This window comes from Dasypus novemcinctus, chromosome 7 (genome assembly GCF_030445035.2).
Source record: "Dasypus novemcinctus isolate mDasNov1 chromosome 7, mDasNov1.1.hap2, whole genome shotgun sequence".
Taxonomy (NCBI): domain Eukaryota; kingdom Metazoa; phylum Chordata; class Mammalia; order Cingulata; family Dasypodidae; genus Dasypus; species Dasypus novemcinctus.
Genome location: NC_080679.1, coordinates 75,684,025 through 75,707,451, shown reverse-complemented (window position 1 = coordinate 75,707,451; position 23,427 = coordinate 75,684,025). Strand labels below are relative to the sequence as shown.

At 38.7% G+C, this 23,427-nt stretch overlaps 1 protein-coding gene across 3 annotated transcripts in view; it reads left to right on the top strand.

Annotated features, from left to right (window-relative positions):
• The window catches only part of PDK1 (pyruvate dehydrogenase kinase 1), a 57,675-nt gene extending 34,591 nt beyond the window's left edge, over positions 1 to 23,084 (top strand). For all 3 annotated transcript variants that reach the window (XM_058300637.1, XM_058300639.2, XM_058300638.2), the window contains 3 exons: positions 4,996 to 5,106; positions 17,949 to 18,062; positions 20,232 to 23,084. In XM_058300637.1, coding sequence (XP_058156620.1) covers positions 4,996 to 5,106; positions 17,949 to 18,062; positions 20,232 to 20,372 — 366 coding nt within the window. In that variant the 3' untranslated portion in view covers positions 20,373 to 23,084. The remainder of the gene's footprint in view (positions 1 to 4,995; positions 5,107 to 17,948; positions 18,063 to 20,231) is intronic.
• Positions 23,085 to 23,427: the final 343 nt, after the last annotated feature.

Below are 23,427 nucleotides of genomic sequence, written 5' to 3'. Positions count from 1 at the left end.
TCCCTAACTTCACTGGATTTCATTCAGTCAGGCTCCCCCTCATGCCCAGGGTGGAGTCGACATGGCTGCTACGGGACTTTTCTGCTTGAACATGCTCAGACCCTAGCTGGCTTTAGGATTATACTTTAGCCAGCTGAGACCACTAATCAGTAGCTGAGGTGAGTGGACATCTGTCCTTCCTCCACCGTTTATGGGAAATGGAGCTTTTAACTCCAGCCATGGAACAGCTCTTGAGGCAGCTTGTGTCCCTAGAGTAGGATGGGCACCAGCCTCTGTGGCGTGGCTTGTACTTCCCAGAGAGGTGGTACAACCCCCCCCAGCTTCCTCCCTGCCAGAGGTGGGGCTGGTGTTTAGGCTAGACCTGCAGTCCAACCTGGGTGGAGAGAAGCTGGTCCTTACAAGCACTGGTTTTCAGTCAGCACCGCTTTCCCTTGTGCCTGGGTGGAGTCAGAACGGCGGCCACCGGCTTCCCTCTGACCTGGACAGGCTCAAAGTTTAGTTGTTCCTAGGACTCTACTTCAGCCTGTCGAATCCACTAATCAGTAGCTGAAGTCGGTGCCACACCATGCTTTCCTCCCGTTTTCACTGGGGGAGATGGAACTTCAACCACAGAATAGCTCCTGAGGTGGCTTGCATGCCAGGGGCATTGACCTCTGCGGTGTGGAGGGCTCTACTCACAATTCCTCTGTGCAGATGGGCAGTCTCCTCCTTCCACACTCTCAAGGATGTTGCAGGATACTCCTCTGGTCTCCTGGGTCCTCCAAAAGGTGCTTTAGTTAGCTCTGGGTGACCACCAACCGCCCTGTTTCAGGAGCTGACTCCAGGAGCTCCTTACTCTGATGCCATCTTGGCTCCACCCCCCCCTCCCCCATTGACTCTTTTTGTTGCATCATCTTGCTGAGCCAGCTCTCCTGCATAGGCCAGCACCCCTGCACGGGGCAGCACTCCGCATGGGCCAGCTGTCTCCTTGGGCCAGCTTGTCGCATGGACCAGCTTGCCTTCTCCAGGAGTCCCCGGGAACCAAACCCTGGAACTCCTATATGGTAGACGGAAGCCACATCCACTTTCCAAACCTATTGACTTTAAAAAAAACCAAACTTTTTATTTTGAAATACTTTCAGACTTATAGGACAGTTAGAAAAATAATATAAACCCCACACAGGGAATACTAATATACACCTACCCTCAGATACCCATATCCACCAGTTTTAACATTTTGCCACATTTGCAGTATCATTTATCACTTCATTTTCTGAACACATGAGCATAGGTTGTATATATCATGCTCCTTGAAAACTTAATATTGCCATGTACATTTTCTAAGGATATTCACTTATATAACCACTTTAAGTGCAGTTATCAGGTTCAAGAAATTTAACACTGATCTAAAGCTTATAGTCAATATTCTAATTTTTTTATATGTCCCAATAATGTCCCTTTGAGCCTTTTCTCTTCTCTTTTTAGATCCTAGTCAGGATCTTATTTTTTATTCAGCCATCATTGTCTCTTTAATTATCTTTTTTTTTTCTTTTTTTATCGTGAGAACATATATATAACAAAAAACTTACCATCTCAGCCACTCCCAAACACACCATCCAGTGGGATTAATCACATTCACAATATTGCAGTCCCTTCACCACCTTCCATTACTAACAATTTCCCATTTTCCCAAACAGAAACCCTATGCCCTTTAGGCATTAACTCCCCATTCCCTCTGCCCCTCACTCCTGATATCCTGTACACTAATTTCTGTCTCTATGAGCTTGCATATTCACTTATATTTTCTTTGTCCATGGGACTTAAATTTAACATGCTGAGTATAACAATCTCATTTACTTTGATACCAAACTTGACTTCAAAAGTATACACAAACTGTGTTCCTATACCCCTCCTTCCCTTCACTTTTATGTAGTTATTGTCACAAATTGATTTATCTTTACATTTTATTGATTTACCTTTTAGATCCTATAGGAAGTAAACCCTGGATTTACAAACCAAAAGTTTAATAGTACTGCCATTTATAGGTACCCATGTTGTTACCCTCACCAGAGATCTTTATTTCTTCATGTGATTTTAATCTGTTATCTGGTGTCCTTTCCTTTCAACCTTCAGAACTCTCTTTAACATCTCCTGTAGGGCTGGTCCATTGGTGACGAAATTCCTTAGCTTTTGTTTATCTGGGGATGTCTTAATGTTTCATATGTTTTTGAAAAACAGTTTTATCAGTTATAGAATTCTTGGCAGTTCTTTTGCTTTCAGCACTTTAATATGGCATCCCACTGCCTTTTTTCCTCCATGATTTCTAATGGGAAATTGGCACTTAATCTTATAGTGGCTCCCTTGTATGTGACATACTGCTTTCTTCGTAAGACTTTCAGAATTTTCTCTTTATCTTTTACATTCTTTTGTTAGATTATAATATGCCATGGTGTGGGTCTTATTGACTTTTTAATGCATAGACTTTGGTAATACTTGTATCTCTCTCTCTCGTTCTCTTTCTCCCTCTCATATATGTATGTATGTTAAAGGCAGACTGGCTTGTGTTTCACAATTTAATAGTTTAGGTAGTAGAACAATTTCAATATTTTAACAAAAGAAGCGTATAGTAGATTAGAATATAAGCTATATAATAGCTAGGAAAAGAAGTACGTTAACTATAAAGGAAAATAAAATAAAAATAATCTATAAATAAATTACTAAATTCAGTGTACTATATAATTATTTAAATGGCAAAATTACGTAAGAACAATATAAAGACCTGTGTGCCTTACAAACTCACGAGAGTTGTGTTGGTGGAGGGGCTTCAATGATATGCCATTGTTATAGATAAGACTCTAATATATGTAGTAGTTATGTTTTTTTCCTCCTTGACTATGAAAATTATACTGAGTTTCTTTTTTTCACAATAAAAATAATTGTGAAAAAAATTCAACCAATACTGAAAATGCAAAGGAAGAAAATTATCCATGTTCTATAAACAATAAATTATATATCACTTCAGACATGTTATAATATGATTTTTATAAAATTAGGATATAAATGCTTTGTTATAACATTTTTCCGCTTAATCTTTTGTAGCTGTCACTCATGTCAGTACATATATTTCTATTTAATATTTAATGGCTAAACAATATTCTGATTTAGAATGTACTTTAGTTTATTTAACTAATCCCTTATTTAGGTTGTTCACAAGTTTTGGCTTTTCTAAATAGTGCTCTTTTTTAAAATATATAATTTTTAAATTGTTTTTTTTGAAGCTACATAGATCACAAAAAATGTTACTTTAAAAAATATAAGATGTTCCCATATACCCCACACCCCACCCCACCCACTCCTCCCATATCAACAACTTATTTCATCATTGTTACACATTCATTGCATTTGGTGAATACATTTTGGGGCACTGCTGCACCACATAGATAATAGTTTACATTGTAGTTTACACTCTTCCCCAGTACATTCAGTGGATTATGGTGGGATATATAATGTCCAGCATCTGTCCCTGCAATATCATTTAGGACAGCTCCAAGTCCCCAAAATGCCCCCACATCACATCTCTTCTTCCCTTTCCCTGCCCTCAGCAACTACGGTGGCCACTTTCTGCACATCAGTGCTACAATTTCTTCCATTACTAGTCAAAATAGTTCTATAGTAGAATACCAGTAAGTCCACTCTAATCCATATTTTATTCCTCCATCCTGTGGACCCTGGTGTGGTGTGCACTCCACCTCTATATTGAGAGGGGCTTAGATCCCTCATAGTTGATGGGTGTGGTTCTCCTGCTTGTAGTTGTAGACTCTCAGTTCCCTGGTGTGGGGGTTGACCATCTTCACCTCTGTTAGCTGACATGGGTAAGTCCAACAAACCAGAGAGTAGGAGTTGCAACTCTGCTAAGGCTCAGGGCCCAGCTGGCACATGGCTAGTCCAGAGATTCAAGTCTCCTGAATATACACCAACCCCAGCACCAACCACAGGTTCAGAAAAAGTGACAGAAGAGGCATGTGTAGAAAGGTCACATCTGAGTCCAACTCTGTCACACTCAGGAACACAAATTCCAAAGTAGGGCCCACTGACAAAGCACTGAACTCCAGAGCCATCTAAATAGCGCTCTAAAGGTCATTCTCATATGTAGAGATTTGAACCCTTTTCTGATTATTTTCTTAGGATAAATTTCTGGAAATGAAATTTTTGGGTGAAAGGGTACATGCATTTTATTAATTTTTTTTTAAGATTTATTTTTTATTTATTTCTCTCCCCTTTCCTCCCCCCCAGTTGTCTGTTCTCTGTGTCCATTCTCTGTGTGTTCTTCTGTGACCGCTCCTATCCGGGAATCTGTGTTTCTTTTTGTTGTGTCATCTTGTGTCAGCTCTCCATTTGTGTGGTGCCATTCTTGGGCAGGTTGCACTTTCTTTTGAGCTGGGCGGCTCTCCTTATGGGGTGCACTCCTTGCGCATGGGACTCCCCTACACGGGGGGCACCCCTGCGTGGCACGGCACTCCTTGCGCGCATCAGTGCTGTGCATGGGCCAGCTCCACACGGGTCAAGGAGGCCCGAGGTTTGAACCGCGGACCTCCCATGTGGTAGGCGGACGCCCTATCCATTGGGCCAATTTTGCTTCCGGTACATGCATTTTAAATCTCATAGTTGCCGAACTGCCCATCAGAAAGGAATAACAAACTAGTTACTTCCAAGATGGATTTACCTTGTGCCTTTGCTAAACTGCACTCTGAGTGCAACTTCAGTAAAATACAAAAACACAGCCTTGAATTTATATTATGATGGAGTTTATTATATATTAAAATTTCACATATTGGAGGAGTTGTGCTAGGTCCACCAGTGAGGGAAAAGTTTGTATTAGCAACTTAAATTGTGTAGAGCTAGTTTTCAAAAGTGGTATACTCTCTAGCCAACAGTTAAACTGGGACACTGTGAATGTGTGTTGGTATTTTGCTGTTTATGAAACTTAGTCGTAGGGCATGCTCTTTCTCATCCTAGATGAGTGACCGTGGAGGTGGTGTTCCTTTGAGGAAAATTGACAGACTCTTCAACTACATGTATTCAACCGCACCCCGACCACGTGTTGAAACATCCCGAGCGGTGCCCCTGGTATGTGACCAAGAAATAATGAAATGTGTTATTTTGAATTGCCTTCAGTGAGCACTGGCTGCCAAATCAATCATCTAGCCATCGTGCTGGGTGTTGGAAGAAGTGATGCTGTTAGAGACAAAACATTTTCCTCAATTAAACAGTCTTTGGAAATTTTTTTTTTTTTTATTGGAAAGGGTATAAGACAGAGTATTTCTTTAAAAAAAAAAAAAGAGTATTTCTTTTGTAGTTCTAATTGCCAAGCTTGATAGTGATATATCAGTAGTTTTTATGTGGCAAACCACATTTTGATAGATGACTAATAATGTGAAGATAAGTTACTGGTTTTATTAGGTTGTGGTTAATACTGATTTAGTATTTAGCATTGATTTTTTTCCCCTTGAATATTTGTAATTTAATTAGGAAGATCTCATATTCTAGAGTTTGATCAGTTTCTTAACCAACTTGAAGATGGCTCAATTTACAGTCTCTGTGGTAGTGTTTTTTTGGATCTTATTCACCTATTTTCAGGTTTTAATAAGATCAGTTTTTGAATTGACTCCTGTCCCCCATGCCCCATCTCCACCACATAAAGAACACTTTGCAGAATCCATGCTCTGTAATTCTGGAGGAACTCTTTTTTCCAGGCCTTGAAGCTCCCCTGGCATATACACTGGAGTTATGCTAGAATATCATCTCCTGTATGACAAAAGGCTATAAAAGATGTGTCTATTTCAGATCCTTTCCTAGGAGGTTACTAGAAGAACTTTATTCTAATGGCTTTACCTGTTGTATATTTTTACAGCATAAATTCTGCTGTTACAATTGTGATATCATTCATGTCTTACCAGACTTTTAAAGATTGCCTTAGTAATGTGCTTCTTAATTTGAGGTACGTTTCTCCTAGGGGCAGGTATCCATATGCCAAGGGGCAGGCAAAGTCAAATGATAGACAGTAGCTTCTTCTTAGAATCCTGATTTTACTCTAAGAATTGGGTGGGGTGGGGAAGGACAGGAGTGGGTGCTGCTTTCGTACTTAATAAATATTGTATAATTTTTGTGGAAAGCAGCATCAAGTACTGGTTAACAAGCCAAACTCTGGATATAAGCTATTTCATTCCCAATTTCACTGTATCCTAATCTGGGTAACCTTGGGAAAATTAATGACCTCTCTCTATACCAGTTTTCCCAGCTTGAAAAATGGGATTACTGTGAGGATTGAGTTAATGTATACATAAATGCTTTTTTAAGCACCTGTCATATAATACTTGCCATATAAGTATTTGTCATTCTGGGGAATCAAGATTTGTGAATTTTTAAGAAAATAGGAGGTTTGCCATGGGACAGACGCCCTTATACACCTGTACAGGGATCTCCCTTCCTCTTCTCTGCTGTGTGTGTGTGTGCGCGCGCACATGCACAGGCACACTGACTGTGAGGAGAGGGGAGGAATGTTTGAAAATTAAATCTATAAATACGAATCTATAAAGCAGAGAATCACAACATACTATAAGCAAATCTCAGGGAAATATTGTTTATATATGATAGTTCTTCATACTGGGCAAAACAAAAACAAAGGGGGCCATATGAACTAAAAGTTCCAAGGAGAGGTTGGGATGTCACCACTTCTGACTTCTTACTCTCAAGAAGCCAGTAAGGACACTGTGCTCAAAAGCTGCGTTGGCCCTGGCATCAACTCTCCTTTTCCTGGACTCTAGTTCTGAACAGTGCTCGCTGATTGGCCCATTTTCTCCTTTGTTTCATAGATTTCTATTTTGTTTCGAGGAGTTTTGGATTGTGGCTCCAGAATTATGGCTTAAAATCTTGAGTACATCATTAGTTTGGATTTCTGAAATTACATGGTTTTCAGTACCATTTACCGGAAAATAATACAATGTGGAGATGGAATATAAAGAGTAGGACTATTTCTTAAGTTTTTCTTTTTATTAGAATAATGCTTTACCTTAAATTGATATGAACTTTTTAATGGAAAGGTAATTCATATTTTTAAAAAAACTCCATTAAAAATCATAAGTTTTCTTGAGGTAAGTTAACAACTCTTTGGGCATCTATAGCAGGGTAAGCACTATATTTTATATTTAATAAAAGCACAATTTTTTTAACAACATTTATTGAGTAAAGTGAGAGAACGATTTATAAATGTGACTTTTTATTGGCTTCAGAAATCACATATATGATTTAAATTGATAGCTAAATTTTATTTTATTAATGAACAAATCCCACTAAGTGCAACGAGCCTTATCTGTTGCTGAACGTCAGGTTGCTCAGTCTGTTTCACAATATGATTACTGCTTCTTGGCAGATGAAGTCACTAAGATGATAAGGATGAAAGAAGTAGTTGGGTTCTCACAAAGTAAGAGAAAGGACAAGTGGTAACAAGAGACCCCAGGACTCACAGCTTGATTCCTTGAAGGTAGTACCATGCAGCTGTTAATGAACTTGAATGGTCTGGTCAACCAGTTTTGAATTCTGTTTAAATGATGATGTAAAATCTAAAGAGTCTAGTATAAATCTGAAAAACCCCAGGAAATGTAAAATTTTAGACAGATTTACATGATGTTGTAATGCATTATGGTATAATTTTATAATTAAACTGAAAGAGATGGAAACTTCACCAAATTCAGATGTAACTTTTTAAGGACAGAATGAAGTTTAAGACCTTCCGTGCTGCTCCAGGGTAAATAGTGACTTATGTACCCTATTCTGGGGTAGCTCACCTGGAATAAAGCCTGCTTCATCCTTTTGCCTTGCTGGAGACAAGGGCTTCCTTCCAGTGGACCCCAATCTTCCCATCCTTTCCACATTCTGATTCATTAGGGCTGGACATAAAATTTCTATATCATAATGGCACAGGATGATAGCTTTTTGTTGGATACCTAGAAAGGCAACGGAAAATGTAAAACTTTCACTAAGTTTTAACCAGGCTCATAACTCTTAGATGGAATATATATTTTTTAAGGAATAGTTTTATGTAAGTGTATGTACTATTGCAAAAAGAAGACTTGGAGCTACAATCTTATGCTGGGAATGCAAGCATTTTTATCTCTGATAGTTTTGTGTAGAAAACAAATAACTGTGCCACAGAAGTTTTTTTTACCAAGTTAGAGATTTGAAATGATATGATGGCATATGGCATCAGTTGGATTCACTTTAATAATGCTCTTCAGAAGTGGGATATTTCTAAACCTTTACCTTGACTATTCTATGGCGTGGGTATTACAAGGCTTAATATAGAATTAGAGACTCATTTTCACCATTTGTATTACTTTAGACACCTTTTTGGCTAAAGCACATTGGTGTTAGCATTATGTATCTTCACATAGTTCAAATGAACAAATTTTGAAAATAGTACATGACTTATAGAGTTTGAGTCAAAACACTCAGCACTGAGTCCCCCTTTCCCCACCTATCACCCCTGCCCTTCCCTGCCCATTCTTCTTCGTTACTTTATCATCACATGACATCCTCTGTGCTTTGCTTAATTCCCTGTTCAGTATCTTCCTCCCTACCAAACCCAAAATATCAGCTCTATGAGGATAGGGACATTCTTTATCATCTTCACCATTCTGTGCCCAGATCTAAGCTCTATTTTGATGAGAAATAATATATCTTCTTATAATGATTTTTCTGTCCTTTTTCTTACTTGGGCTCCCCCCACACACACACCTGCTTAGAGTGTCACTTCCTACTTTCCTTCCACCATCACTAATAACACCCAGTTAGTGCTCCTTGCCTATAGAGGGAGTATCATTTATGAATAAAACTACTAATTCTGAGAATACCTGCTATTCTGTAGGAGAGAAACACCTGCTGCTCCCTCAGCTTTCCTGTGAGGTGTGTCAGATGGTGAGGGAGAGGCATGAGGGGTGGGATGTGGAGGTTTCCCAGAATTGTCTAAGGGAGGTTTCCTCATGGTTGGAAAACTCACAGTGCAGCACATGACAGAGAAAGAAAATCATCTACATATGAACTTGCCAATTTTATTTATTTATTTGTTTGTTTATTTATTTATTTATTTATTTTAATTTCTTGAAATATATCACATAAATATGCATAAGCAATAAGTGTATAATAGTTGTGAACTCACAAAACATATATAACATCAAACAAACATATATAACATTTCACCCTACCACCAATAACTTGCATTGTTTTTAAACCTTTTTAGCTAATGATTAAAGAGCATTGGCAAAATATTACTACTAAACTAAAGTAGTTTTCCCCTAAGCAACCCGATTGTTATTATCTTTATATCATTTATATATGAACATACATAAACAATTAAGTGTATAGTAAAAGTTGTGAACTTACAAAGCAAACATACATAACATCATACAGGAGTCCCATACATTAACCCTCCACCAACACCTTGCATTGTCATGAGACGTTTGTTACAAACTATGAAAGAATGCTGTCAAAATCTTACTATTAATCATAGTCCTTATCTTACATTTGGTGTGTTTTTCCCCCAACCTACCCTGTTATTATTTTTTAAATATATTTTTTTATGACAGAAGTTGTAAACTTTAAAACAATCATGCACAGGTGTAGAATTCCCAAACAACACCCCTCCATCAACACACCACAATGTGGTGTGTCGTTTGCTACAGATAAAATAATATCATCTGATTGTTACCATGTCCATAGTGTACATTTGACTCACATTTTCCATACTGCCTCAGTATCATCTTTTGCATAGATGTAAGAATAATTATATTATTACTACTAACCACAGCCCATAGGACACTCCAGCTGTATTTTTCCCATGATTCTCCACATTCCCATCACCCTGCAGTAGTGATATACATTTGCTCTAGCTAACAAAGGACACTCTTGCATCTGTACCATCAACCATAATTCTCACCCACCTCTTGGTTTACTGTGCTATCCAGTTCCTAGATTATTCTCAATCATTCTGTCAATTGGCATTTACATAATTAGACTACCATTTTCAGTCACATCCCCATTTATAAACTAGCTGTTACTCACTGTGTTACCATCTACTCTATCCATTTCCACAATTTTACAGTAAAGCTAATTAAAACGTGTACATACATTAAACATCAGTAGTCCACTCACTCCTTCTCTTATCTCCTTTAAGAATCCACCACCTACCACTAGGTCTTGAATATATTTTCCAATAATTTCTTCTAGAAGTTTTATGGTTCTTGCTTTTATTTTTATTTTTTTGATCCATTTTGAGTTAACTTTTGGATAAGGTGTGAGATAGGGGTCCTCTTTCCTTCTTTCAGCTATGGATGTCCAATTTTTTCAGCACCATTTGTTGAATGGATTTTTCTGCCTGAGCTGTGTGAGTTTGACAGGCTAGTCAAAAATCACTTGCCCATACCTGTGAGGGTCTGTTTCTGAACCATAAATTTGGTTCCATTGGTTTATTGTGTCTGTCTTTAGGCCAGTACCATGCTGTTTTTACCACTATAGGTAGGTAGTGTGATTTAAAGTCTGGAGATGGGGGTTCACTTTTCCTTTTTATGATGTTTCTGTCTATTCAGGACTCCTTACCCTTCCAAATAAATTTAATGATCATGTTTTCAATTTTTTCTTTAATGGTGGTGGAATTTTTATCGGGATTGCATTAAATCTGTATATCAATTTGAGTAGAATTGACATCTTAATGATATTTAGTCTTCCATCCCATGAGCATGGAATGTTCTTCCACTTATTAGGTCTTTTTTGATTTGTTTTAACATTGAGTTGCAGTTTTCTGAATACAAGTACTTTACATCATTGGTTCAGTTTATTCCTGACTGTTTGAGTTTTATCTGGCATATTTTATTTTAAGCACTCCTTTGACACTTTTAGTTACTTTTATTGATATAATCTTCAATTCTTCAATTCTAGACTCTCTTCCAGCTCCCTCTCTCCTGTCTTGTCTTTTCAGACTCTAGCACACTCTTTTTTTTTTTTTTTTTTTTTTTTTAGATGTGCAGGCATTAGTTTACTAATCGGTGTGAATGTAACATAAATGCCTTTTATTTTTTATTTATTTATTTTTTTCTGTTAACTGTCACAGCCCATGTGACAGGTTTTTTTTTTTATTTTTTTTTTATTGACTTTGTAATAATATTACATTAAAAATATATATGTGAGGTCCCATTCAGCCCCACCCCCCACCCCCCCTCTCCCCCCCCCAACAACACTCGTTCCCATCATCATGACACATCCATTGGATTTGGTAAGTACATCTTTGGGTACCTCTGCACCTCATAGTCAATGGTCCACATCATGGCCCATACTCTCCTCCATTCCATCCAGTGGGCCCTGTGAGGATTTACAATGTCCGGTGATTACCTCTGAAGCACCATCCAGGGCAGCTCCATGTCCCAAAGATGCCTCCACCTCTCATCTCTTCCTGCCTTTCCCCATACCCATCGTCCACCATGTCCACTTTTCCCAATCCAATGCCACCTCTTCTATGTGGACATTGGATTGGTTGTGTCCATTGCACCTCTATGTCAAGAGGAGGCTCAGATTCCACATGGATGCTGGATGCAATCCTCCCATTTTCAGTTGTAATCACTCTAGGCTCCATGGTGTGGTGATTGTCCTTCTTCAACTCCATCTTAGCTGAGTGTGGTAAGTCCAATAGATCAGATTGTAGGTGCTGGAGTCTGTTGAGGCTCAGGACCTGGCTATCACATTGTCAGTCCAGAGATTCAAATCCCCTAAATATATCTTAAACCCCAACATTAACTGCACCTCCAGCACATTAGCATGAAAGTTCTAGCACACTCTTTAGTAGTCCCTGAAATTCTGGTCTCTTGCTTAGAAATTCCCTCAGTTTCTGTTTATATGTGAATATTCTAATTTTACCCTCATTTTTGAAAGACAGTCTTGCTAGATATAAGATTCTTGGCTGGAAGTTTTTCTCTTGTGGTATTTTAAATATATCAGACCACTGTCTTCTTGCCTCTATGGTTTCTGGTGAGAAATCAGCACTTAATCTTATTGGATATCCCTTATATGTTATGCATTGTTTTTCTCTTGCTGCTCTCAGAATTCTTTAACTGTCTTTGCATTTGGCATTCTGATTAATATGTGTCTTGGAGTTGGTCTATTTTGATTTTTTCCAGATGGGAGTACATTGTGCTTCTTGGACAGGAATATCTATGTCCTTCAATAGGGTTGGGAAATTTTCTACCATTATTTCTTTAAATATTCCTTCTGCCCCTTTTCTCTTCTCTTCTCCTTCTGGGACACCCATGACATGTATGTTTGCACACATTTTGCTGTCATTTACTTCCCTGAGACCTTGTTCAATTTTTTCTATTCTTTTCTTCATCTCTTCCTTTGTATGTTCACTTTCAGAAGCCATTTCTTCAAGCTCACCAATCCTTTCTTCTGCCTCCTCAAATCTGTTACTGTATGATCCCAATGTTTTTTTAAATTTCATTGCTTGCACCTTTCATTCCCATAAGGTCTGCTGTTTTTTTATGTATGCTTTAAATTCTTCTTTGTGCTCATCCAATGTCTTCTTAATATCCTTAATCTCTTTAGCCATCTTATTGAATTTATTAAGGAGATTTGTTTGAACATCTATGATGAGTTGTCTCAACCCCTTTATGTCATCTGGAGGCTTATCTTGTTCCTTTAACTGGGCCATAGCTTCCTGTTTCTTGGTGTAGATTGTAATTTTTTGTTGGTGTCCTCGCATCTGGCTTACTAGAGTATTTACTCTGGGTGCAGTTTTTCTCTTTAGTTTAGGGCTTCCTTCGTTTCTCCCTTGCTGGTTGTGCAGTAGGAGCCAAGCATGTAGTTGGTGCTGTAAACTGTGGAGGCTCAAGCTGCCTTCATTGTACCAGGGACCAATGAAGCTTCTTCCAACTTGCTCCTTTGCCAGGAGTAGGGACAGAGTCATAGCTAGGTGGAATAATCCATGTGCAGGCCTAGACTGTAGTTGCCCAGAGAGACTGATGAAGCTTCACATCCCTTCCTTCCCTGCCTGGGGCAGGGATGGAGCTGCAGGTGTGAGCAGCAATCTATGCAGTGCAGATCCAAGATGACCACAGTTGCCCTGGTAGACTTCTGATTTTCAGTCTGTGCCAGCCAAAGTTACCTGCAGTTACCTATATAGGCTGGTGCAGAGCTCCTTAACCTCCTCTGCGCCAGAGGCGGGGCTGAAGCCTATGTGGGCTGCAGGCTGATCTGTGTGAAAGAAACTGGTTCCTGCCGACATTGAGAGTCTTAGTCAGCTTTCCCTCAGGCTGGGGGCATTTCAGAATGGCAGCTACTGGCCTCTTTCTGACTTGGGCTGGTTCTCACGCAGGCTGTTCCCAGGGTTATCTCTTAGCCAGCCAAGTCTCCCACTCAGTAGCTGAAATAGGCAGCCATCTGTCTCCTTCTCCCCTGTTTCTGGGCAATGGAGCTTCCAATTCATGTCATAGAACAGCTCCTGGGGTGGCTTGTGCTGCCAGAGTAGCATAATCACTGGCCTCCGCGGCTTGGCTGGTAACTTCCCAGAGAGGCTGGCGCAGGTCCCTACAGCTTCTTCCCTGCTAGAGGTGGCACCTGGGCCTAGGCTAGAGCTGCAATATGATCTGAATGGAAAGAAGCTGGTCCCCACCAGCACTGGGATCCTCAGTCCGCCCCGCTTCCCCTCGTGCCAGGTGCGGAGTTAAGATGGCAGCTCCTGCCCTCTTTCTGACTTGGACAGGCTCAAACTTTAGCTGTTCTCAGGTTATACTGTAGCCCACTGAATTTCCTCATCAGTAGCTGAAGTTGGTGCTTAACTGTCTCTTCCTCTCCCATTTTTGGGAAGTGGAGCTTTCAATTCCAGCTGTGGAACTTGTGCCTCCAGTGGAGGATGGGCACTGGCCTCCATGGCATGGAATGCTCTACTTATGAGTCTTCTATGCAGATGGGCAGTCTCCTCCTTCCACTCCTTCAGAGACATTGCAGGATGCTCTTCTGGCCTCCTGGAGCCCCCAAACAGGTACTTCACCTAGCTCCAGAGAGCTCTGGGTGCTGTCCTGTAGCAGGAGCTGACTCTAGGAGCACTTTACTCTGCCACCATCTTGCTGATTTCCCAATTTTATTTTTTACCTTTTTTATTTAAGAATATAAATATTAAATGATATACATTTTCTCTTAAAAAAAACACCATTTAGCACTATGAAAGATATAAAAGGTTTAAGATACAGCTACCCTCAACCCTTATATATGAAGTGATTAGAGAACAATTAGTATCAAACTCTAAAGTACTATCAAAAAATAAAAATTAAAACAAAATACTATCAAGAATAGGGTCTCAAATTTATTGTTAGTCAGGAAAAGGTACCCTCAAATTAAGTTTACTCAAGGAAAGGGAAGGAACTGAAAACAAAGGGATTCAGGTATTTATGGGAGGTGGGAGAACCACAAGGGATAGGGCAAGAACACAGCAGGACAGCCATCATCTTTAGCCCAGTGGGACTTGGAGAAGAGGTTATCAGGGCCCAGAACAGACAGCCGTGACCTTCTGTCCGAGGACACAGCCAGCCCAAGCCATCTTCAAAAGGAATGGGCAATGAGGACCCCGATTTCAGCACTCCTCCTCCTTCAGATTATCTGCCAAAGCTTCACATTGGCCAAATAAATAGGCAAGTAAGGAATCTATTGAAGTAATACATACTTGTCAGTCACCCCAGACAGTGATCAGGGTGGATGAGGGTGGAAATGGACTTGGGGGCAGCTGGAAGATAGCCAACACAGTCCACCACCTTTGCCCCTCAGCATTCACACCTGTCCTTTATTTGCATGAGAAGGTTATGCACCAAGACTCATCAGCTATGCTATCGCTGTAAGATGATGTCATTTCACTTATACTTCTACCTGGAACCTCATATATCAACCACCACCATTACTGGGGACCAAATGAAAGGGGAGAGAAACAAATACCGCCAAAACATGGCTGCTAGGGTCCCCAATTCTGAAGCTGGTCATGAAGTCTGAGAGTTGGCTTCCACTTCTCATTTTGTGTTCCCCTTACCCACTGCTAACCTCAGCTGGTCAGAGTTCCTTACCACACCTTCATTCCTGAATGATCCAAAGTCTTTATTTGGATACTACAGTTTTCAGTTCACCAGGATTACTGGGCAATAAAGTAGTAAAAAGTACCTGTAGTTTCTTTGCCTACTTTATGTGACAGCAACCCAGTTTCTCCCTGATACTTGGGATCAATCACCTTCACAGAACAGTCAGAGGTATGAGAAGTCCAGCTGACCTGGAGCAGTCTTGGCTTCCAGTTTATTTGAACCATGTGATTTCTTTGGTAGAAATATTACTTCCTTGGTTATTAGGACCTCCAAACCCACCTAGCACGAGCTTGTAGGTTAGAAGCACAAATTCTTCCAGGGATTATTAGGTTTAATGGTGAAAGGGGCCACCTTACTTCCACCCCTTGGTTCCTGAACCGATACATCTGGTTATGGCACCATTTGCCACTGGTTTAAGGTGTATTCCACATTCTGTAGGATAGTACTCTACCCTCAAAGGATGTTGTTTCTCATCCATAACTGGATCTTTAGCAGGCCATTCCACCCTTCTGTCAAGCCAGCTACATCTAGATGATGGTGCATGTGATGTGGTTTGATTAAAGAGTTCTGTGGACATGAGCCCAATATTGTCCTCCCTTTGCTATAAACTTTGTCCCCTGGATGGGGGCAATATGTCTGGGATACTGTAACAATAGACATGGCATTCTGTAAGTCTGTGAATAGTGATGCTAGAAGAAATGCTTTAGGCAGAGAGGCAGATCCTTACCCATAATATATGTCTGTTGCTGGAGGATAAGACACTATCTCTTCTGTGATGGGAAAGTTCTAGTGTAATCAACCTGCCTCTGTGTATCTGTCTGGTTCCCCATGGAACAGGGACAAGGTGCCATGTTGGGGGCTCACCATTGGCCTCTTCTATTGGAAGGTTAGCCACTCAGCCAGGCTGATAGCCTGTGTGCTTTAGTAAGGGGAAGACTGTTGAGCCTCTGTCTTGCTGCCATGACTGCTTTGTAAATGGACCCAATAAACAAGCACTGGGGTTGCTGGAGAATTGGTGCTGGACATCTTGTCCACCTGATTATTGAGAGCTTTCTCCTTGAGGATGTCTTCTGATGGGACAGAATATCTTAAGCCCATTCAGAGCAGACCATATGTCTCCATTCCAGACCTCCTTGTCATTAATTATTCATTTTGTTCTTTCCAAGTCCCTGTGCAGCCAACCAATCTGCCATTGCCCGTGAGTCAGTGTAGACATACCACCTCAAGTTCTGTGCACTGGTAGGATTTACTTTCACCCCTTGGGCGGTTTTGTAGTAAAAGGGTGGTCCACTTTCGGCCGTGGCTACACTCCATGCAGATCTACCAGCAGACCAGGTCCCTGCTCTGTTAAGGGGAATGCCCATGAGCCTGTAGGTTTGGGTTGAGAGAGAGACAGTGGCAAAGTAGGTCGGATAGCATGGGAACCTGAGTCTCCCGTTTTTTTTGTTTTGGGGCTTCTGGAATCAACTAATGGTCCCAATGGGACCTTGGCTTACTCAAATTACGATAATCCAAGGAAGGTTTATTTACAAAGAGACTAATTACACAGATATATGGGTAGGGATAGTGCAGGAACCCAGGGCCAGGGGTCACCACCGTGGCTCAAAAGGTTGAGGAGAAAGAAAGAAGTTAACAGAATCCAGACGAGAAAGTTCCAGAGTAGTTGCCTACTCTTAAAGGGCCCAGCTTGCCCAAGGCCACCTCACAGGGAAGGAACCAGGAAATCACCTACCCTGTCTTGACAGTATCTTTCTTGGAAGTCCTGCCAGGCTCCCCATTGGGGAACCCACTGGAAAGCAAGGGCACGGGAATCCATTGATAAAATCCATTTAGGTCAGTCTCCCTGGGCAGAGAGAAGCATAGAGAACAGACAGTGGGTGTGGAGTGGCAAACAGAAAGTGGTTAGAAAAGTTAAATAGTAAATGCTGAGATAGGTCATGCCACAGCCTGGGTTTGAACCCTAGCACTCTGCTTTCTTAGTCCACACGAGCTCTTAACTGTTAACATATGACTTGGTAATATAAATCATTTTTACATTTTGCTTGAATGTTTTACATTTTATTAAAGAATTGGTAAGATTTATCCAGGTAAAGAAGGAGGCCATTCCAGATAAACACAGAAGTGAGAACAAGATAAACAGAGAAGTGAGAAATAATAGGACATTTGAGGACCTAAAAAGCAGGGGATTTTGTTCTAATGGATGGAAAATTAGGAGGTATCATTGGATCCTGTGGGACCTTGAAAGCTCTTTAGAAGCTTGGATTTTTTTCTCTAATACAGTGGGGAAGTGGTGCATGGGGAGTAGGCCGTGCTTTTAGTTTTTAAGCAGGAAGTGACCTGTCAGTGAGAATTAATAGACCTGTTACAGGTGCCTCCAGGTTCATAACACAGGCTGTAATATCGGGCCATGAGATATACCTGTCAGACCACCACAAGATTTTTCCACTTTTGCTCCTAAAAGAGATAATGTGTTTATATGAAATTGCTAAAAGCAATATTGTGATACTCTGGAGTTGGCCAATGAGGAAAAACAACATACTTCTTTCAGAACACCTCAAGTCAATTTTTAGAAAACAGAAGAAAGAGAAGCTTTAAATGACTGGAGGGGAGTCAGCTAATGTACTCAACTAAGCTTCAGTTTCATTGTTGGTGGCTCAGACTGAAAACCTGGTAGAAATACTTATAAATTAATGAATCATTTTGACGCAGGCTCTGATAGTCCTGGTACCCTCATTGACATTTTTTTTTTAATTAGAAAAGCATAAAGTATGGCTTTCTGAATAGAATTTTGTTTTTTTCTTCAAACAGGCTGGTTTTGGTTATGGATTGCCCATATCACGTCTTTATGCACAATACTTCCAAGGAGACCTAAAGCTGTATTCTCTAGAGGGTTATGGGACAGATGCAGTTATCTACATTAAGGTAATGACTGTAGTTGTCTTGGTTTAATGATACTTATTTTGATTATAAGAATAATGCTAATATTTAACTATAATGAAATATTATATCTATTTGAATATGGATTCGTATATAAAACCATCTATTTTTAGAGATGATTTCACACAATAGGGAAAGAAGAGCTCTTATCTGGCAAGATAACAACTATGGTTGTTAACCGAAAAAAAAGGTTAAAATGGGAAATTATAAAAAAGTATATATATTACAAATTTGATTTTAACATAAAACAAGAATCTACATTCCTCTACCAATCTTTTGATGTACTGCCAAGGCTTTTCCTTTGTATTATGCAGTTTGGAGTTTCACTTTGTCTTTCTAGTGCAAGCCCTACTTAGAATGCATATTTGTGGTTTCCAGTTTTCATTTACTTCAGCACAAAGAAACAACCAAATGCAGACCTTTTGGGTTTTTTATGCAGTCCTTTACAGATGTCTTCTGGTGATAATTTGACAGATTTGTGTGTGTGTGAATCTATGAGTATTTCAAAACAAAAAGTTTTAAAAAATGCCCAGAAGAAACAAATCATTTAGGGAAAAAAGAAACACTTGTAACTAAATATAGGTAAGGACAGCTTGTGAGCCAGTTTGTACTGATGGTTCATGTGATAGATGTTTTTATGACTTTCCAGAGCATTCATCATGGTTTTCATAGGAACACTTTTTTTTTGCACTTCCTTTATGAAATTGTTGATTGAATTTTGTAATTACAATGACAGATTGCATAATTCCCCAAAGTGATTTAGGAACACAGATATGTGACTCTTGGAAAGCATATAGCTCACCTATTGGGAGTAGAAGCTCTTGGCTTCTTGGCCTGGAATATTCAGTGTGTTTTTGCAGGGGTTATTGAAGGAATGGAAAACCACTGAGCTCCATCAACCCACTGTGTTAAGTGGTGAGCTGTTAAGAGCTTCTTCCATTTATGCCCAATTATTTGGTGACTCTAGTTTCCCGTTCTGAACACTAGATGGCACCTATTTTATAGGAAATGCCAAAATACTTATACTGGAAAAATAAATTTATCTGAAAAGGTTAAATTTTTTCTAGATAATAGGGTTTTTTGTTTTTTATTTTTCCCACCAATCTCAGTTGTGAGGAACTTAAAAAGGATAACAAGAAATTAATATTTTTATCACCAAGTGTAACATTTTTGGTCCAGCCTACATGTTCAAGGGGTTCTGGAATTTTAAAGAGACTATATAGGGGAAAGTTTTTTAGTTCCATTTTGGAAAAAAAAAAAAGATAAGATGTCTTACAGAATCATTAAAATCATCAATACCAAAGACCTTACTTAACCATTATTGGAATGAAATTTCTGTTCAACTTCTTGGAATGCCTGTGGCCTAACGTTGAAAATTCTACCCAAAAATCTTAACTTTAAGAAGATAATGAAAAGGAGTTTTTTCTCTGGTAAGTTGAAAGTTCCAGTGATTTAGAGGAAATCGACATATAATAGCAGATTAATGGTAATGATATGTTGGAAACTTGAATTATGCATGCTGCAGAAATCACACCTGTGTGACTGAAGTGGGTGACTTCAATAGTAGGAGAAGACAGAGGATCAAACCAGGGCCAAGAATTGTTCCTGTAATGGCCAAGATAAGATGCCTTGGACATAGTATCATATTTATGATAATATTGCTATGATAAGTTTAAAAAAGTACAGTGATTACACTGAAAAAAAATAGTATTTCTTCTACTAAGTAATTGAAATTATAGATTTCATTTATACAATTACATATTATTAAGGTTCATAGATCAAGTTTTACGATTTCACGCTTTGGCTTTTTCAGTGAGCTAACCAGCTTCCAGTATGGGTTGTATTTTGTAAGAGCATCTACTATACCTGTTTAAAATTTCCAGTCCAGCAGCTTCCAGGCTGGCCAGAGAATTACTGTAAGCAACAAACTCAATCGACATGCACGGCAAGCAGTGCCTTAGGTTTTTAGTAAATAACATGTTTCAAATATATTCTTTAAAAAAATGTGTTTTAGATGCTGTTATGAGTGACTGATAAAATACTATAAAACCCAATAAAGTATTAATTAATTTTAGTAACCTTTCTGCCATTCTATATTTTTGCAAATAAAGGATTTGAAAATATGCCAAACTTAGGTCCTGCTTTTTCTTTCAGGCTCTGTCAACGGAATCAATAGAGAGACTCCCAGTATATAACAAAGCTGCCTGGAAGCATTATAACACCAACCATGAGGCTGATGACTGGTGTGTCCCCAGCAGAGAACCGAAAGACATGACAACATTTCGCAGTACCTAGTTACCCTTGAGACACCAGAAAACTCAGATGTGGGTTTTGTGTTAAATTTGGAAGGTGTTCAGAACTACATTATACCAAATAGCCCACATGTTGTTTTCACAATTAATTATTTGCATAAATTAAATGGAAACCGAATTCCATTTATGCCTGTTAAACCTCCTAAAGACTGAAATTGTACCTATTTTACATTTATACTTTTTCAGTTAATTGAAGATATTTTTAACCTACCATGTTTTGGTCAAACTTTTCTCTTTATGGTAGACTTCAAAAGTGTGGAAGTCTTTGGGTTTCTGCAGGAAGCTGTGTCATTTTAAAAAATACTTTTCATATATGTTTACTAGACACATTTTCTTAATAATATTGATTAGGTAGCTTAGCCAGCTTTTTGTTATTTGGAGGAGTTCTGCCATCCTTTATTTTGTAGTGACAACTGTAATAAAATGATCTTCATGTACCTGTGACCGACCATGGGTAAAGCAGAAAACACCTGCCCTGTAAGTGCAGAAGCAGCCACCTTTCAGCATCTACATGCATTATCTTAGTTACAGAGTTAATTTATCATTTTAAAATTTTTTGCAAAACAATGTGGATTTCTATGGATCTAAGCCAAGGTCAGGGCTAGTCTACTGAATGTGCTTGTGATTAATCGATGGGGAAATATTTATATTAAAAACAAACTAGGTGCTACTAAAGTCCTAGAGAAGGAATTGAGGGCAAAGCAGTGAGTCTCAGACTAATCAATTACTGAAATTACCAGGGGGAGCTTTTGAGAAAGGAGGTTTTCCAAATCTTGCCCAAGGCATACTGAATCAGAATCTCTAGGAACCACAATTTTTAAAAACCTCTCTAGATGAGTCTGAATTCTAACCTAGTTAGGAAACCACTCTTTAAAAATGAATAATAATACTACATTTGCTAAAGTAACAGAGAGATATTTTTGGGTTTTGGTTTCTACCTATTCAAAGGTTCCATTTCTATACCCTAAGAGAGACAAACTGAAACTCAGGTCTTGTGTATTTAAAAGATAAAACAGCAGGGAGGGGGGGGAGGCGAGAAATAAATAAATCCTAAAAAATTAATAATAAAAGATAAAACAGCAAATTAGAATTACAACAAAATGACTACAGGAGAATAGTCAGGTAACTGAAGGATCAGAACCCTAAATCCTCAAGCCTTGTCAAAGAACATATGCTTCATAAAAATATCCAGATTTTATTATCAGTCAACTTGGTTCATCACAGCAATCCTTTACATTTGTGTGGTAATTTGTAGTTTACAAATACTTTGGTGTATCTGCTATAACTGATCTTTTAAACAGTGAGAGATAGGGCAAGTGGTATTTTTGTTTTGTGATGCAAGAGCTTGGCTCAGAGTTGCAAAAATTGGAGCCAGGGCCCAAACCAGGTCTGCTGATCCTTCCCATCAGTGGCTGAGTCTGAAGACTCAGTTAATTGAAGATATTTTGTAACTGCTGTGTTTTGGTCAACTTTCCTCTTTATGGCTGGACTTCAAAAGTGTGGAAGTCTTTGGTTTTCTGCAAGAAGTGAGGAAATGGTGTTGTAGTCATACCTCATCTTTTAAGGTGACAGGCAAAAATGTTTAGACTAAATTTTAAAGTAAAACTTTAAATGTTAAAAACACAGCTTTACCATTTAATTGGAGGATTTTATTGATCTGGAAAATACATTGAGACAAAGCACCTCATCCTCAGAAGGATTACATAAAATTGACAATTTTCTGTAAATGTGTAGGTTGGAAGGGATATTGAAGGGAGATTAGTCCAGTGCTCTCAATTGATAGACAAAGCTCCTGAGACTGAGGGTTATATGGTTTACTCAGGATTTCTTAGCTAATCTGACCAGATACTAGAAAAGGACTTCTTACCTAACCTATTGTTACTTTATTACAGACTTTTTGAAAAATAATAGAATAGGTTAATGGGTAGATTTAGTCCATTGTGTTACTGTTTTTTAAGTTGAAATCATACTTTTCTTGTAACGAAATATTTTAGAATCTTTTGAACCGGGGTGTTCCCTTTCTTTCCTAAATTAGACATTTGTTCAACTGACCTAAATTCAATCCTTTAACTTATGAAACATTCTGCTCTGGCCCTTAAAAATTTAATTTTTCCCTCATTATTTAAGATTTAAGAGTGGTATTTTCAAAGGAAAAGTGATATATTTTCCTTTAACTTGTTTTTAAGATATAAGAACTTTTTATTTCGTTATTGTGGTAAAAGACAAAAAACTATGTGCAAATATATTTTGAGGGAGCTTTTTCCTGCTTAGTTTTAAATCATTATGTTACCTAAAACGTTTTTAGATTCTTATTGTGTGCTCTTTTGTTCATCAGCATTAATTGAAGCAGTGCAGATGTAAAAATATATTGAAGGATAAGAAGTGGATACTAAGTGATTTTTATAATTTGGACAGTAATGAATTTGCCACTATTTTTTAGGAAAGGATAGCAAAAATATTCTTCCCTGTTAAAAAGACTGGCTTGCTTTAGCTGTCATCATACTTAATAGTGACCACTTTCTTGTGCTCTGAAGAACTTTCCAAGATGTTGAAATGTAAGTCTACCATATTATTTTATAAAATGTCTTCTGTATGACAGTAAAATGTACCAACTCTTATTTTGAAAAATTGGGTCAATTTAGGTTTTAAAAAAATACAATTATGTCTTTTAAATAAAAGTTTGTTTGATCGTCAAGGTTCAACATTCTTTGAACATTTAAAAATTGTAGATGAGGTGCCTTGCGCTAAATTTCACTGTCTTCAGCAGAGAAAGTGTTTGGAAGTTAGATTTCCAATGTGTATATTCCAGTGGAAAAAGAGGTGGAGTTTGTTTGGTTTAACTTTCCTAGATTTCTATTATCCAAACCAACCAGAGGACTGAATTATTGCATAAATGAAGAACTGTTGTGTGACTTTAAAAGGCTACATTTAATGTACTCTCTGATTAACTTTCCATAGTATCAGTAGGTGTAGGAAAGCCATTAATTGAACCAGCATTATCTTCTTCGTTCTCTGAGTGCCAAAATTAACTTCTCTAG